General features: G+C 39.1%; 1 protein-coding gene across 1 annotated transcript in view; it reads right to left on the reverse strand.

Moving 5' to 3' along the window:
• The window catches only part of Oxct1 (3-oxoacid CoA-transferase 1), a 111,916-nt gene that overhangs the window by 28,901 nt on the left and 63,656 nt on the right, over positions 1-19,359 (reverse strand). The window contains exons 12-13 of the mRNA XM_057789948.1: positions 15,114-15,186; positions 14,448-14,523 (exon numbers count right to left, since the gene is read on the reverse strand). Coding sequence (XP_057645931.1) covers positions 14,448-14,523; positions 15,114-15,186 — 149 coding nt within the window. The remainder of the gene's footprint in view (positions 1-14,447; positions 14,524-15,113; positions 15,187-19,359) is intronic.

Genomic DNA, 19,359 nt, shown 5'->3' on the forward strand with positions numbered 1-19,359 from the left:
GATGGAACTTTTACAACGAGAGGCACGATGACTGAAAGAACATTACCGAAGAATACGGGGAAGCTAGCAACAGGGTTTTTATCCACAGCATAAAGGATTAAAAAAAAAAGCAGGGTAGAAGATAATTTTAAAGGTTTTTTTTTTTTTTTAAGCCCACTAACAGAAATTATGAAAGAGCATGCTGTAGTCACTAAATATGGGTTCTCTATTAAGCAAGTAAAGGTTTGGGTGAAAGACTACAACATCATTTGCATCTACATTAATTATAAGTACTCTGTTGACACCTCAGCTGATGCCCAGTGGGAAGACTGAGAGGAACCAGCTGGGCGTAGTTGGTTATGAACATTCATGGCCAACTGGTCTCACTCCGGCTTAGTCAGAAAGCCTTGTTTTTACTCCAGGTGCAACTCTTTCTCTGTGAAGAGTGAATCTTGCCTGAGAGGAGATCTAACTCTGGTGACTGGGACGTGGGGAATCACAGAACCACAGGCCACCTGAGTACCACTGCAGGCAGACTCCCAGTGTGAAGCCTGAGCTCCCGGAGTTTCACCAAACCACAACTGTGGCCCTGCTGCAAAACTAGGACTATGGAAGACCAGAGTAGATTCAGGAAGGGCCAGGGGTCCTGACGTCACAGGCAATGGCCACCTTTGAAAATCAAGTCTCACTTGTAGACTTTGGAACCAAGAGTGTTGCTGTAAACTAAAGCTGGCTCTTCTTCAAACTACACACAATGAGGTGGCAATAAGGATCTTTCCAAATACCAAGACTGGTTCAGAGGATTGCTTTGAAATTAATTAGAGACACGAACATTTGAGAAGGAGCTGTGTGCTTTGTTTTCTTTTTCCCCTCCTCAGTAACTAGGTTGAAAATGGAAAGTTGTTTTTATTTTTCAAAACACTTTATGTGAGGCAGTGGGGACTCATACAGGTCTGTGAACTGAAAGGCTGGGAACAGTGACCATCCCACAGTAGCAAGCACAGCTAGTACCCACATCTTGGTTTTTAAATACCAGCTTTTCAAGAAGAGACAGCAGACCACTTGAAGAAAGAATTACTTTGCAGTGAGATGAGCATCTTCTGTAATGCCAGAATGTGAGAAGCATTCAATTAAAAATGATAAAAATGGGAGTTTTCCAAAGAGATCTAAGCATGAGGCATACCAAAAGATCTCCCAGGGAGGATGGCTAGACTTAGAGCAAGAAAATAAGTAGCACTGGAATGTATCGAATGAATCAAATGATGATAGGAAATAAGAAACATTTTCTCTCTAGAACAACTGTTTAAGAAAGCATACAGCACTTCCTGTTTATCCTCAGTACTTCTGACAACAGATGTGTCAAACTTTTCTTCACAGCAAAAACCCTCCACCTCCAAGTCTGATGCCTGCGGTGTGCTCACCAGTTCAATACAATCCTGACTTTAAACATCTGGTGTTAGTGTGGGTCCACGGGACTCAGTCCCAGAAGAGTGACCTCATACCTCCAAAGACAATTGTAAATATTAACTCTCAACATTTCTGATCACTTATCAGGTCAGCAGCTCCTACAACCTCCTCTTGGGTTTAGCAGTTGACTAAAACAGGTCCCTGAATCCTGGGAGGCATCTGACTGCTGGCTGTTTGTTACAAAGGATAGACCAAAAGACCAACCAGATGAAAGAGATGCCCAGAACAAGGCACCAAAGTACAGAGTGTAGGGCCTCTGTGTTGGGTATACCACCCTCAGGACTGTTTTCTATATCCATAAATCTCAGACTCCATTATCTAGAGCTTTTGGGAAAATCTCACTATGTAGGCATCATTGATTAAATCACTATCATTGGTAACTATACTGGGTGTCCAGCCCTAGTCTTCCCTCTCAAGGGAGTACAGTGAGTGACAGTTCTAATGAACTGGGTCCATCTCATCATGGCTCTGAACCCTGAGTCACTTAACCAGCCTAATCTCAGGCATAGACAGAAAGGACTTCTCGTCAACAAATGATGAAACTAAAAATCAAAATTCCAAGCAATTTTTCTTACTATTACACCTTCCCTTCAAAAGGTAGTACTTCTTTGATCTTTGAAAGGGGATAAATGCACAGAACTACTTTCAGAGAATAAAGCTGTATTCTAAGGAAAAGGGAAAAGGAGAACCAGTATTTAATTGTGAACAAACCTGGAAAACCAAGTGACAATGGATAGAATGTGACATGTGATGCCATTCACTTCTAAATCCGAGAAGGACATTTTTTTTTTCCTATCCAGCATTGTCTCTTTTACCAGCGAAACTTATTTTTAACTGGTTAAGAACATCAATGTAATATGAGCATGGTAGCACACGACAATGATCTCAGCATTATAATCTCAGGCAGAGGAAGACTTCAAGTTTGCGGTCAACCTTGTCTACACACCGAGTTACAGACAAGTGAGGACCATGTAGCAAGACCCTGCCACCAAACAAAACTAAACACAATAAAGTTAAACATATCAATGGAGGAACACGGTATTTAAATACATGTACATATCACATAATGTTTAAATCGGTTCAAGCACATCTATCTTCTCAAACATTTATCTTTTAGTACAAAAACTTTTAGAAGCCTTTCTGTGTATATAGTGTAATAGTGCTATACAGAGTCATGGTTCCATGAGTAGCATAAGAAATTCTCACTCCAATCTAATAGTAATTTAGCACTCATGAATCAAACTTTCCCTACCTGATCCCCTCAGAGAAAATTATCCGGGCACCTGGTCAATACTTCTCAAAACAGGCAAAGTCATGAAAAATGAGGAATGACAGAAATTGTCATGTACTAGATAACACTAGAGAATAATCAATGACCATTCTGGGACATTTACATCTCCAAACTAGTCTATTAAAATTGCATAAGAAAAATATAATATACTACCCTGAACTGGATCTTGAACAGAAAGAGGGCATTACTGGAGAAGAAAAACATGGAGTCCATACATAGACATACATGTAACAGAAATATGTCAATATGTATTTCTCAGTGCTGACAAATACGGCACAAGCCGTGCCAGTACAGGACTGTAATAATGGGATAAACTCTATTCTATATCTGATGCTTTTCTGTACATCTAGAATTATTCTAATAATTTTTAATTTCTTAAAAAATATAATTCCATTCGTTATTTGCTCCTTTTGTGGCTGTTTTTCTATCAAACTGAAAATAAAACAGAGATTCGATGCTCAAATTTTCCTCTCTAGGAAGCTGTTTTTCTATCAAACTGAAACTAATAATAAAAAAAGATTTGGTGCTCAAATTTCCCTCACTGATGATTCTTCTGATGGCTTTAGAAAATCTAACTCTAAGAATAAGTAAATTTATGACACTTTCTATTAAGATAAAATCTGTTCTCTGGCAATAATTAGACTTTATTCCATTACAGAACCCAACATTTAACATTAGAATGGCTACCACTATTTAAAAATAAACAGATAATTGTTAGAACTGCAAATATGGGCTCTAGCTTTGTTTGTTTGTTTTTCATTTTTGTAATAATAAATTTTGCCATCCAAACATTGCCCTTTTGATTGTCCTAATGCTAGGCATCTTAAATGTCTAAGAAAGCCTCTGTGATACCAGGCGTAGCAATCAAGACCTCTACGATGAACCACAGTCTGATCTGCATTAAAATAATATGAATGCAACTGGACCTTTGTTGTACAATGAACTGCTTCTCTCCTTTGTTATGATTTCTTTCATTCATACTGTACATTGTTTAATAAACTTCATCTTATAAAGGTAATTCCTTATTAGGGAAGGAGGAATGTTATAATTATATTGTAATCATAAAAATAAATAAAAATGGGTTACTTATACTCCTTTATTAAAAACAAAAACATGGAAAAGTTAATTCAATTACCTAAAGTTATAAAACAAGTCAGAGAAAAAAGAATGGGATGCAACTTTTTCCATGTCCAGAGAGAAGTAATTGAATCCCCACAGAAGATGTTTCCTATCCTAAAATACCCATTAGGTTGAACTGACTGCATTATTTTCCTTTCTTATTGTTTCTAATCTGTTGGATGGTGTTAATTAATTTAATTAAGAGGCAGACTGTGAGCCTGGAAATGTCCTACATAGCTTCAGTTTGGACAATTTCTAAAAATAAAGTTAGATTCTTCAGGACGCAAATTATAAAACTTTCCAACGTCCCTATAAACAAACCACGCTTCTTCCACCACCCTGGAAGTTGTGACTTATGAAAATTCAATTTCCTCCAAAACAATACTCATGAGCAACAGTAATGTTCAGAGAGGTAACATGCTAGCTGACAAAATCTGTCAGTGCCAGAGTCCACTTCTAAAAAAGTTTTTAAAAAGAAAAGACAAATGTATAAATGGTGTCTTTTCAAGGGAGCTATTTCTGTTTTATTTATGGACTACATTGTCAGTTTCTGATTACTCGGAAATGTCCCACATTGCAATAAGCCAAACAGACAGCAAAGAGCTAAACCATGTCAAAAACTGTTATAGGGAACCCAAGTTCATGCTCTATACATGTATAATTGTAACAAAATAGGAACCAGGTGTTTCACCCAAAACTGACTCTGGAAATTGGTGCATATTTAGCTTAATTTGGATAACCTAAATATACATGATCTTATTCATTAATAGTTCTCGATAGTTGAAGGGTTGTTAAAGATTTGTTTGAGTTTCAAGTGGTTATATGAACAATCCTGACTTTATTGGATACAAAAATATTTTTAAAAACTGTATGCAGAAAATCCCTGCCACACTGGCACTCTGTCTTAGGGAGGAAAATAGAGAAACATGTATAAAATCTGGCAATTTAGCCAGATCGTAAAAAGGTCCGAAGAGAGAAGGAATGAGAGATGCTTTGAAACCTCAATGTTCATTTTGCTTGCCTTACACAATGTAAAGTCAAATGGAACTCTCGATGGTTTTAAATTTTTATGACATCACAGTCTATGTTCAAATAAAGTAACTGCTATCTCCAGCCTTGCAAAGAGTTGTGATCTGGCCTAGCATTGCTCCTGGGTCCTTCTCATCCACACGGTCGCATGTGCCTGACTGCGTGCTAGAAGCCCTTTCACACCGATCTGAACACAGAAGTAAAGCAAGCTGGGAGCGACCAAGGAACCCTTTCTACAGACAGCGCCTCGTCTTTTCTGCTGTATAACTTTCGTCGTTTTCCACGAGTTTAAGTGTGAAGTTATTTTCATGAGTTTCTATGTAATCTGTAATTTGAGTTATGATTGTTTTTTAACCAAAAGCTCATATGAAAAGAGCATGTGATAGATGTTAGAGTTTTCTAACCTTTGCTATAAAAATAAAACAATAATTATAACATGAATAGTGTGATTTTTATCTCTGAGTTGACTTTCAGAGATTGGCCTATACTGAAATGATTCCACATTGCCAAATCCTTGGATTACCATAAGCTCAGCTATGGAATGTGGATAAATTCTGATTCTCAATATGCTAGAAGTTTGAGCAGTACACAAAAATTCTGACATTTTACCACATCTTAATGATTGTTTTTCCTAACTATTCTGATTTTCTATTATATCAAAATCCCTTTAGAAATATATAAACTAGCAGGTTGATAAAATTAAGATTTTAGAGTTAAAGTCTATTAAAATTTATTAAATTTAAGACTTAATTTTACAGATTAGATATCAGATACGATAGTCACTGTGGTTGTACCAACCTGGATTTTATATTACTAAAAATTCAGATCTTTAGTATACAGTCAAATTGCAAGTGCTCAGCAGCTACCATACTGACCAAATCACACGATGCGTTTTCTCCAGCCCAGCTAGAAGTCTGTGCACTGCCGCACTGCTATAAACTCACAGTTTGTTTGCAGCAGAGTCAAAGCTAAAATTCAGGTCACAATTTCTATCTTTATCTGCCCTGGACTAAACCACTGTCTGTGAGAACTAATGAGGAATCTGAGCACAGAAAACATCAGGCTAAGTCACATATGAGTTCATCTAATTTTCATGCAAAATCAATCATGAACTTGACCGCCAAGGACATCTAATAAATTCCAAAAGAGGATAAGAGGAAGAAGTCCCCAAATATTTGAAATTAGGAAGGAAGCTTTTCTAAAAGAAAGCAAAGCCCATTAAAAATCATCCAGAAAGTAACAAAACTGGGAAATGTACGTCATGGCTTATGGAATATAATTAGTCACGCTCAGGAAAGCAGGGGAAACTTAAATGAACTTATAATTTATAATTAAAAGTACGGTAGATAAAGCAATCATTCAGCTTTCAAATCAAGAGCTAGTGCCACAGAAGGAAAGGGAATTAACCAAAGGAAAGAACAAAATTACCAAGTCAGATGTTTCCTAGTTTAAAAGGCAGAAGATTTACACACTCTGAAGAAAAATCAGAGTATAATGATAAGTATAAAAACAATTTACAAACTTAATTAAAAGACATACAGTGAAAAACCAGATGAGAATAAATGACAAATACAATTAGTTTTTGAGAAAACTAAATTATACAAGAATACCATGCACTGTTAGAAAACTGAAAATCCAAAAGAAGTGGATGATTTCTGAAATATGCTTTAACAAAAATATTACACAAGGTATTAAAATATAAGGTCATCAAACATAAAAGTACCTCATCTACCTTGAAAATCTGACTTTTGAAAGAGTAAAAATAATTTAACATCAATCAACTTAAATTATATTATCAAATCAATGATGAAAAGGTATGATCAGAAGATTAAAATGCAGGATAAAACTTATCTGCCATGCAATTTTTAAATTCTCAAGCAAGAGGACTAGACATAAACTTTTAAAATCTTATGAAAGGTATTTACTTTAAAAGTTAGGAACAAGAAGCCGGGCGGTGGTGGCGCACGCCTTTAATCCCAGCACTCGGGAGGCAGAGACAGGCGGATCTCTGGGAGTTCGAGGCCAGCCTGGTCTATAAGAGCTAGTTCCGGGACGGGCACCAAAGCTACAGAGAAACCCTGTCTCGAAAAACCAAAAAAAAAAAAAAAAAAAAAAGTTAGGAACAAGAAAAGGATGTCCACTCTCTCCACATCCTTGAAATCTTAGCCAGACCAATAAGACAACTGAAGGAGAACATGGAGATACAAATAGAAAAGAGAAAAGGCATAGTGTTCTTATTGGCAGATTATATGATTTTATATATGAAACTCTCTAAAAATGCCCACAAACTTCTACAGCTAATAAACACTTTCAGCAAAGTAGTAGGGTACAAAATTAACACACACAAAAAAATTACTTATATACAAATGACAAAAGGATTGACAAAGAAGTCAGGGAAACAGGCACAAAAGCCTCATACATATACATATGTATGCATGTATATATGTATGTCCTGGAATAATTCTAACCAAGCAAATGGAAAACTTGTATAACAAAATCTTTAAGACAGAGGAAAAAAATTGACTAAGACACCTGAAGGTAGAGACTGGTAGGATTAATTTTGTGAAAACATTTATCCTACCAAAAAGAATCTACAGACTCAATGCACAAAATTAAAAAATCAATAATTAACTTCACAAGGAAAAACACACACACACAAAAAAACAAAACAGAACAACTTAGAAAATTCTGAATAATATTCAGGATTTTCAGTTATATATCTGATAAATGGTTAGTAACTAGAATACATAAACTAAAAGAAAAATCCTGAAAAATCAAGAAAAGAAATAACCCAATTAAAACTTGGGTATAGAACTAAACCAAGAGGTCTCAAAAAACGAAACACAAATACCTGAGAAATACTTTTTAAAATGTTCAACATGCTTAGCCATCACAGAAATACAAATCAAAACTACTGGAAGAGAAATGTAATCATCAACATCACCCAGCTACAAGCCCTGTAACCTACAACATCAACCTGCCTGAAAGATATACCAGAGCAATAGTGGTACAGATGTTAGGGAAGTAACCAGCCACTTTTAGATGGGATGTAAGGCCTACACCATGTAATCGAATCCACATATGGCCCTGTAAAGTGGCTAGGAGCCTGAGACTAGTTAGGTCACGGGCCCTAAAGGAAAACCTATTACTATTATTCTGCTAAAGGAACAGAGCTCCTAATACATACCTAAAAATCAGAGCAGCACTCAACCATCACCACAAAAGCTTATATTTACATTAGAGAGTAATTAACACAGAGACCCACAATAAACAAAACACTAAAGAGTGAGAAACTTTGGAGCACTCAGTCCTAAATAGAATGTCTTTACCAAACTCCTCTCCTCAAGTCTCAGGTATCTACACAGAAGAGGATGTAGAGAAATTGTAGGTGCTGGGTGTAGTAGATGAGATCAAAGAAACATCTTCCAGGCACAAGAGAACTGATACACATATGAACTCAGAGAGACTATGACAGCACCCACAAGATCTGTGGGAGTTACATCCGAATAGCCAATGACATCTCAGGGTGACCCATCCTATAGGTGTGGTTTTCCCTGAGTACATGACCAGATAAAACTGAGAAAGGCTTCGCATGCTTGCTCTCTTGGTGTGGTCGGAGCTGGAGCAAGTGGTGAAGAAGCAGCATGTGGTTGGTACTCTTGACCCTTGGGTAGAACCGCTGGAGGAAGGCAGCTGGGTCAGCAGCAGCGTCTGCTTGGTTCTGTATTCGGGAGTTTGTCTTTTCATTGCGCCTCTTAATGAATTGGTAAATAAACTTTCGTGGGTTCTCACAGAGTAGAGGAAATGAACACACAGTTCTACTGCTAACCTAGAAGCTATTTACAGTTGATAAGCTGCTGGGAAAGGGAAAACCAGTTTTCGCCAATGGAGCAATACTGGGTATATCAATCACACTCAGGGCAAACTCATGCCTAGAAGGAGTTGTCCAATGAAACGAATTTCACTTTTTATGCAGTTTTTCTTTTGTTTTTGGGATGATCCAGTGAAATCAGCTGAATAAATAATATTTTCTCCATCACACGTTAGAAAAAAGAGTGCGGTCTAGAAAGGTTAAGTAACTTCAGAAATAGAGAGATACTTCCCAATATACTTAAAAGCAGATGGTGGGTTCTGTGTATAGGGAAGACACACTGAGTTCTTCCTCCCATAATGCTAAGTGCATCAGCACCAGAATGAATGAGCTCAAGGAATCGAATAGGTAAGAACTAGTTTTCAAACATGGGTTCAGCCACTTCATGGCTCTACATTCAGGTTTTTCTGTCGTTCTGTAACTGCACATTAAAGAATGAATTTCTTAATTCCTTACTGGCAGGTGGGATAAGAGAATTGTGATCTATAAACAAATTCCTATATGAAAAAAAATCTGGAAGAAATATGGATATTTTATAGCTACGTGTTTCCATGTATAAATACCACTTTATCTAAACTTAAAGTGTTGATCAAGATGATCTCTAAGCCAAAAGATTAAAGTCAAAAGTGACAATTTCGCCAAGTGGAAATGTCGAATTCAGTGATTTAATAAAATTTAGTGTTCAGCAATCATTAGCCTGTAGCTGCAGGGTCGCACTGCCATCAGCCCTGTGGTTCCCTTCCCTGCTAAGCCTTCCCAGCAGCACCATTAGCTGTCATATTACTAATAATGAGTGTCCTAGGAGGTCTCATCTATCATTTCTAATGCTCCTTCTCCTTTTTAGTGGGCTGTTTAATGAGAAGGAGCTACTGCAGTCACAGGAATGCATCATTAGCCAAACATATTATTGCAAACATCACATCCATCGCTCAGTTTCTCTACATAAAAAGAAGAGGGAAGTGAGTGAATGTGAGAGAGAGAGAGAGAGATGGAGGGAGGCAGAGGAACAGAATTCCCTCTATGCAAGGAGTTTGCCCTCTCACACCAGAAGAGACACAAAGTACTTGATCAAATTCTTAAAAGTACTTCTAGAAGAGCTTTCACCCAAATCACATTGAATGCAAGTAAGAAACATTTTTTTCAACATACTATTTTCCAGACACCCGCAGATAAAATTATGTTTATATAAACAGACATGGTATCCAAGTAAAGAGCTATAATAAGTAACTTAAAGGTCTGGCATGATGACTTGATGGATAAAGTACTATTCATACAAATGTTGGGACCAGAGTTCAGAGAGTGGTGGCCTGTCTCTAATCCCAGCCATGGCAAGACAAAGACAGGATACCCAAGGCATACTAGCTAGCTAGACCAGTAGGAACAGCAACCTCTAATTTCAGCAAGAAACCCTGCCTCAGAAAGTAGAGGATGATCAAGGAAGAAACCCACCATCAGCCTGTGCCACTACAATCACACCCTATGTTGTGTGTGCTCTTGTTGCAAACATCAAGTTGCTAATTGTCACAGAGAGTGCATATATATGTTCAAAGTGAATTTAGGCCTATGTTTCTCAAATGCACAAAGACTGAAAAACAGGAGGGGAAAACTATATCAAAATGCCCATTTTTCCTCTTCCTTAATTTGTTCGTGTTTCCACGGGCACCACAAGGGCCTGTCTCCAGTACCACTCTCGCTAGACAGCCCTGCTCTTTGGGTAGCTATTTTATGCTTTCAACAACAGCTCTCCTAGATGATCATCCACATCTGTGTTCCTTCATAAGTCAATAATCTATGCCAGCTGTTTTCCAAAAATAACTATTAGAAAGGCACCAGAGCAGACCCAAGTGTAGATTCCGTCAGGTGCACATCTTTCCGTGTTTTCTTAGCTCATCTGGGGTTTCACCATCACCATGCTGGTCAGGAACTAGGAAGGAGTGAGCTATTGTTGTCAACGTTTCCGTTTTCGGCGACTCAGAACAGAAGTGTTAAAAATCTGTGTGCACGAGAGCAGCGCTGCATACTAAGAAGGTATTAAAGGATGAGACAAATAGCATCCACACCATCTTCTTGTCTTATGGCCTCAACATTTATTATATTCTGACACAGTAATGATTGATGCGGACGCCTTCGTACCGAGAGCTCAAGACTTATATAGCCAATGAAAGATTATTACACTTAGTGGAAAGATAAAGCCAATGAAAAATGATGTAATAAAGCTCAACTTTCCAGCTTCTTGACTGTCAGATTTTGTAATAAAAATGTATCTAAACTGTATAAATCAGCATAAATGTTTGAGACAAGCAGAATTAGATTGCTTACTGAAACTACACAGAAAGGGCAGAATACAACTATTCTAAGACCAACAAAAGCAAGAAATGCATCTGAAAGCATTTCAAGCTTGGCCCTTGAATATAAACCTAGGTTAAGCAGGTTCTACTGGTTCCCGTGGCGATGTCTTGTTCAGTCAGTCCGGTTGTAGGCAGATCTCTCTTTAATACCGTGTGACACAGCATTGATGAAGATGGAAATAAGAGCCTCATTCATGGAGAGCATTAGTGCTTTCTAGACTCGCCACCACTCATTCCTAATGAAAACATGTGTTGCAGCTTGTATCATTTGTAAGGGGTAGATCTGAAGCTCAGACTGATTTCAAAACTAAACGCTTTGGTCTTTACTACCATGTCACAGAAGAAAACAATATGCACTGTGCATCGCATGCAAAGAAGTCAAGGAGTGGTTGTCAGCTTCCAAAACAAAAAAACTAATGCCAACAACCACAGATGCTGCTGCCGCCTTCCATTACCAAACACGTGGAACCAGACCAAGGAACACTTTCCACGCTCAGTTTCTCAGGTCACCAAATGTCATTTCATGATGATCCAGAGTTCCCCATCAACATCCCAACAGGCCCTCTCCTTTGGAACTCACGAGCTCCAAATCTATATGAAGAAAGGTATAAAGTAACACACATTGATGTTTTAATCACTCACAGCAAGTTTAGGGAGATAACAATACGGCCCACACTGGCAAGTTCTTTAAAATGAGAATCTATTATGTATAGCTTGCAGTAAAAGAAAAGAAACAAAAACAAAAAAAAGCCCTCCAGTCTCATTGCATGCTAAAGTAGAGCAAAAACAGATCACACATGTCCGGACTTTGTTTACAGATGCCCAAGCCCTCCTAAGGCAGGCTCCTGCTGAACAGGCTCCACCCAGAAGCGCTGTGAGTACCAACTTCCAACCTTTCAGAATGCAGTGTGGATAAACAGAGGAACAGCAAGGCTCACTGCTCCTCCTTACTGGAGCCGAGGCTGTTACTCCTTCCCTGTCAGCACTCCAACTTCTCTGCTAGGATCGTCTCCTTAGCCTGTCAGGATAAGAGCCCATTTGATCACCTTGAACTGAGTCAAGCTCTGTGAAATTTACCCGGTATTTCTTTTTCCTTTAGACAGGCCTAGAAAGCAGCTGCCATTACATCATTCCTATTTTACAGAAAAACAAAGGCAGAAAACTGATCAAGTTACACTGCTCCAACGTGACAACAGATTTCAACTAGGATTTATCTCTCCACGGGTTTTTTTTTTTGTTGTTGTTGTTTGTTTTTATGGTTCCCCCCACCCCTTAACTACTAAGTCAGGAGAACCAGACTCTAGTCTCAAACTTCCATTTTTTTTTTTTTGGATCAAAATGAAAATGCTTTAATGCAAAAAATCTTAAGTGATATGCTCAGAGTTATATCTCGACTACTGATATTGTCAGTATAAAACCCAACACTTGTTTTTCTAAGTGCCTTCTCCTACCTCCACATTGCCTTTTTATAAAATGTGAAGGTGGACACACATTTTGATTTCCTACACGAATACATACCGTTACTTGTCAATGCGACTCTCTGAATGGTAGACGGGACATCCTCCATGATTATTTCTGGGCCTCCAAAAGTTGCCATCACTATCCCTACACCTGACTTTGAATAACTGATCTTTTCACAATCGAAAAACGATATAACCACAAATCTGCTAAGAATTCTTACTATATGGACCCACAGTATTTTCCCCTACATTTTAATGACAAATGGTGATAATTATTTAATGTGCTTATTTCCAAATTTCCAACACTATAATCACTCAGGTTGCTTTAAGCCACCCCATTCCAGGGCTATGTCACCAATGAATTAAATTAAAAGATTGGCTGGAGGCAAAATTGGCCTCAATTTTTTGAAGATTATTTTGATTTTTACTTATGTGAATGTCTGTGTTGGTGTATGCCACATGTGTGCATGGACCGTGGAGGCCAGAAGAGGGTGTCAGATCCCCTGGAGCAAAAACTACAGGGGCTAGAGACCAAACCCAGGTCCTCTGGAAGAGCAGCAAGTGCTCTTAACCATGAAGCCATCTCTCCAGCCCAAGCCTCAATATTTCTTAACCTTTGAGATGATTCCAGTATGCATTAAATTGGAGAACCAGAGCTTTAATTATTATTAAACTTTAGTGTTGCGGGTAGCAGTAGCTCAACAAGGCTAACCTAACACCAACCATACTTTCTAACAGAGCTATCAATTATGTAAATCCACCATGTTCAAATTTTTCTTTGAAATACAACTAAGAGATATCAAAATAAACTATCATAGAACACCAATGTTAGTTACTTAACAGGACACCTTTCAGCTGTTATTACAGAGAAACACAGAAACACACACCCTTACCTTACACACACATACACACCCACCCGAGCCAGCAGCCACAGTACGCTTATACCCAGGGGGATATGTCCGCTGCTGCTCCCCTAACGTAATCTCACAGTAACAGCCTTATCACGGCCAAAACCAAAGGAAAGAAATCCTGTAAGCCTTTTTCCAAAACTAATCCTGAGACTTCCTCTTGATTTGCATCATTAAATGAAAACCAACCAGCTGCCTTTACAAGCCTATTTAACTACCACAGACTTTCAATCCACAGACTTTGAATTCCCTAACAGAAGACAACATGATTAAGGAGTCACATAACCAATCAAGAAAGGCTTTTTAATCACTCTACATAAGAAAAATAGAATTAATATATAATCAACAAAATTGTTCCTTGTTTCTAGTTATAAATCTTGCTTGTAATAGGTGTTTGTCAGTTTTTATATTCATGAGATTATAACCAACCTAGTTTCTCAATCTTCTAACTCTGTTTCTCTAAGGAAAAAGCCTTCTGTGACATTTCTGGTCACTAGTCTCAAAGACATAGAAAACACTGAGCACTTCTTAGGACTGCTAAACTAAATTTGAGTTAAGTATGGCAGTTCATATCCGTAGTTCCAGCATTTACGAGGCTAGAGCCATGCTATGAATTCAGGGCCAGCCTGGGCTAAGAGTAAAATTGTATCTTAAAAAAGAAATCAGGGGCTTCAGAGATGGCTCAGCGGTTAAGAGCACTGGTTGCTCTTCCAGAGGACCCAGGTTCAATTCCCAGCATCCACATGGCAGTTCGCTGCTGTCTGTAGCTCCAATTCCAGGAGATCTGACACCTTCACACCAATGTATATAAAATAAAGTTTTTTAAAAAAAGAAATCAATCCTACCAAGAAGAGAATATATTTATTCATTTTTAATAATTATATTGTACTTTCATAGCAATTTGAGGGTTTTTCTTCGTGTTTCAAAAGTATTCGAAGACAATATAATTCACAAGAAGGAAAAATGTCTACTTACAGGTATCATCCAGTTGGCCAGGTCACCATATTTAGAAACCTGCATTGCTCCTAACATTGTGAGATTGACATGTCCCCTGGGAAAGAAAGAAAGAAGTATAAAGCAAACCTCACATGCTTTATGTCCCCTTTGCTTGAAAGCATCAGCAATTAAAATAATCTTAAGCTCCAAAATACATCTATTTTCCCACTCCCTGCAATTGATTTCTAAATAGATCAGTGCCAAGCTGGTGCAAAGAAGTACCATTAAGAGTTCTTTTTTAAAAATTATAGCTTATATTGTCTCAAACACAAACTAAACACAGGTGTGCACAGTGAAGTTCGTTTCCTCTAGTGAGGGAGAATGTGACTTATTTCGAAGATAAACCATAGCTGAAAAGTGAGCCCACAGTTTGAAGGAAATGTTGGGAATACCTTATAATGTTATTCCAGTCAAGCTGGCACAAAGAGGCAGATTCCATGTAGGGGGTCTTTTCAAAGTAGTGGGGTGGGTATTTCCATGCCCAACCCTCAGTGGGAATAATTTCACAGCTTTCTGCAGCTGAACAAACCGTGATCGTTTAATGGGATGGTGGGAAAGGGGACTGCGCTGCAGAGGCTTGCTCAGGGGATGACTCAGCCCACTCCACACCATGTGACTACAGAGAGGGGCTACGCTATTACATACCCTCTAATCATGGCGAATGACTCATCGCTGGAGAAGAAAGAGGCTCCTGGGAGAACAGTAACCGTTTCCTTTCCTAAAAACACACACAAAAGAAAAAAGGAAAGGGGAGGGGGAGAACTATTAGATCTCTGAGATCATCATGATGGACAGAGGTCTGTACCACCTCTGCTTCTGGAAGATACTACAATCCAACCAAAATGCATTTGCATGTGGGGTAGCAAGTGTCCACACTGAGAAGAGATGTATTTTACCTCTAATGTTGTTTAGATTTTTGTTCCTGCAAAGTAATAAGAACCAACACTTACAGGATTGCTGCTCAGAAATTCTCTATGGGCAAAAGATCCTCTGCTGTCTAGACAATGCCCTTCAGCTTTGCAGCTTTCGACGCTGACAATCTGCAGTTAAAGACTAAAGGTTGCCAAGGACCTGTACTGCACATAGTGGCTATAGGCAGCAATGCCACACTGCACACGTAAAATAGATTTTGAAAGGAACCCACAGATGGCAGCTGTGAGGTGATGAACGGTCATTAATTTGATTATGTCAGTCATTTCACTATGTGCACACATATCAAATCAACACACCAAATGTTAAACGCTGAATACATGCTACTTTCTTTTGCCAACCGTGTTGGCTAATTCTATGTCAAATTGACACAGGGTAGAATCACCGACAAGGGGGAAGTCTCAATTGAGAAAATACCTCCATAAGATCTAGTGGTAGGCAAGCCTGTGGTGCACTTTTTTTAAGATTGATGCGTGAGGGCCCAGCCTATGGTGGGTGGTGCCATCCCTGGGCTAATCTGGGTTCCCTAAGAAAGCAGACTGAGCAAGCCAAGAGGAGCAAGCGAGTAAGCAGCATTCCTCCACAGCCTCTACATCAGTTCCTGTCTCCAGGTTCCTGTCCTGCTTGATTTCCTGTCCTAAATTTCTTTGATGATGAAGTGTGATGGGCAAGCATAAACCGCTGAACAAGCCCTTCCCTCCCCAAGTTACTTTTGTCATGGTCAGCAACAGAGACCCTAAGACACCAACTATGCCCTAATAATTGTGGGGAGAAAACCTAAAATAGAAATAGATGAAAATGTGTAAAAACCTAATTCCTTATTATCATTAAGCCTGACGCCCCTCTCCTCACATGCAAGTACATACACATATCAATCTTTCTTCTCCAGCCCCTTTAAGCTGTGAGCTCCTTCAATCACATACTTTCATGAAATCAGAGAACACTTCTGAACACATTTAATACTAATTTCTAAGAGATTCTCTTGTTAAGACTTCTAAATTAGGACGCATAGTTAAAAAAAAAAAAAAAAACACTTCACATTTAGCTCGGTGTGGCAGCACAGGCCTGTAATCCCGGGAGTCTGAGGCAGAAGGATCACACCATCTACACAGGGAATTCCACCCTAGCCAGGATTACAGACTGAGGGAGACTCTGTTTTAAAAATTAAAGATAGCTATATAAATAAAACCTCCATGTTTATCCGGTTAGCACACTAGCTAACTACCAGTGCCTTGGTCAGAGCCAAGCTGCCCGTCTTGTGGGATCTACATTCTGTCTCTTCCTGCTTTCAGAACATCATATGGTCTCCACTGGTAAAACGCTCAGACGCCATCTGACTGAAGTAAGTCAAATGTCCCAGAGAACTCCCTGCTCTGCTCCATCGCAGGAAGGTAGCTAAGGAGAGGAAGGAAAGCTACACTTGAGAGGCCAGAATGCAGGAAACATTCTCAGATGCCGCAGCACCGGAAGGCGACTGGCCACCCCAAGCTGTGCACCACAGCTACAGCTACCCTGGCTGGCTTCCCAAGGACTGCTGAAAGCTAAGACCTTTGTCAATATCCTTAACTTCAGCTCAAGGATGGGGTGGGGGGGGGGTTAGTAGGCCTATTTATATCATACTGAAATACTCATTGCCCAAGGGAGTTTGATTCTAAATAATGGAAATGTTTTCTCTTCTTCCAAAGTACCACAAACCTGAAACTTTTTGGGAACCACTTTCTGGTGTGGTTAGAAGTGGCTTTTAGACAGCACACAAGATGTGGAGGATTAAGTGAGATAATGCATGTGAAGTCCTCCGCCAGAGCGGGGCGCAGAGCAGAAGCTTTGCGACAGAAGCTGGCATTACAATCGTGAGTGCTACACCCTCCAGACCACTCAGGGTAAGAGCGGCTTTCCCTCCAAGGACAACTTCACAGGACCACAAACTGGCTCACACAGTAAGTCTTCCAACCAGTCTTCAAGAGCTCTAAGCTTTCGGACATACACACTACAGCCAGACCTCATCCAAATGCTTCTTCTGGCCCAATCAGATCCTCGCCACTTCTGTGGGGTGGAGAGTCATGGAGGAAAACTGTCCAGGACATGAAAGAACACAAACATCCCAAGTCTTTGTGTCTTCTGAGTGTTAAGTCACAGTGATTTCCAAAAGACATTCTCCACTGATGACATACGGGAGGTGGTTCTTTTAAATTAATAATAATAATAATTTTGTTACTATTATTAGCATTTTGTAGGAAAATCTGAGACCAGTGGGGAGTGTTCTGGCTCTCTCTGAACTGCACAAGCCGTATTTAAAGTCGCGAGAACATCCCTCACAGAAAAGTATCCAGGCCTCTTCCGAGGCACTCTTATAAATTACATTTTTTCTGAAGCAGAGTCAACTGCCCATGTTTTTACTTATTTATTCTATTTATTTCCAGTGTGTGTATGCGTCTTCTAAGGCAGTGTTATATTCTTTGGAAGTAGTGACCTTCCCACATTTTTGCTTATGTTATTTCTTCTGACTGAGTATATGTGGATGTGTGTGAGGTCGGAATATAAATCTCAGGACTCGCATTGAACTCAGGTCAGGCCTGTCCCTAAGCACCTCTACCCATGAGCCACTTTGTTAGTCTGACTTTTACTCATTCGTAATTGCTGTAAGCATTCCAAATGGCTATCCAATCCAAAGATCAGCATTGAAAATGTACATGTGAGCAGAACTATTCAGACTAAGCAAGTTGTATTTTTATGTTTAGGAATACACACACACACACACACCAATTAAAAGGTTTGAAGGAGGGAAAGAGAAGGGATAAGAAATGTGATTATATTATAGTCTCAAAAAATTACGTGTTTATGGGTTTATACATACTGTGAATTTTCAAATCAGAAGCAACACTTCTGCCTTTCCTCTAAAGCTAACTCTTTCTCGATTAGAAAAACATGAAACCCCTTTCAGCTTTTTGAAACATACAGTAGGTCCTTGATAACTATGGTTACCCTACTGTGCAACAGCACGTGAGAAACCCTATTATCTAGTCATAACTTCCTGCCCACTGGGAAGCCTTCCTCAGCTCTGCGTTCTGCCTGCTCTGGTCACCACCATTCTAGCCTCAACTTCCAGGAGACTGACTTTTCTTTGGCTCCACATATGCCTGACAATGTGCATGACGTCTTTCTACGCCTGATCCATTTTGCTTAGCATAGTCCACATGGTCTCAAATGACAAAAGATCATCGTTTTTCAACTATTTAATAGTATTCTACTATGTGTTTTATTATCCATTGATTAGCTGATTAAAAAAAAACTCAGCCTATTTCCATTTTATAGGCTTGGTAAACAGTATTCTAATAAACACAGTATGGAAAGATGTCTCTGCGATTTGCTGATTTTATTCCTTTTGGCAATGCACCCCAAAACAGACTTACTAGATTATATGCTGGTTCTACTTTTGGGTGCTATTATTTTTAAACATCCAACATCTAAATGAATCCAGTACCTAAGTATACTATGTTGAATTCACAATTTTCTAATGCAACATTCAGGATTTGGTCAGTAACTATAATAAATCGATGTAAAGAATAATAGCCTTGCCACCGATCCAAAACCCTGTCCAGACATCCAGCCCACTTGACAGCGTCAGGTGAAAGACCAAGTTTCCAGTTTTAGCTTTGTTTTGCTCCATTCTTGGACCCTTTGCAAGCACCCACTCTACACAATAGACAGAAGCCAACAAATGTGACCCTAAACTTCTCTCTAGTGAACGGCAGTAAATACGGACACTCCTAGATCACAAGGTGCTGAGAACAAGTGACAGCTGAGAGCTGAGCCCTAGACAAGCCATATAACATCCCTTCTAAGGCTCCAGGATGCTGCAGAAGAGCGGGCAGAAAGAAGATAAAAGCTGGAGGAAAGGAAGAAGGGTTGTGATAAAATAGCCCACAGACAAGGCACAGCCATTGTAATCATGAACTCACAG

Source organism: Chionomys nivalis, chromosome 15 (assembly GCF_950005125.1).
Source record: "Chionomys nivalis chromosome 15, mChiNiv1.1, whole genome shotgun sequence".
NCBI classification, from domain to species: Eukaryota; Metazoa; Chordata; class Mammalia; order Rodentia; family Cricetidae; genus Chionomys; species Chionomys nivalis.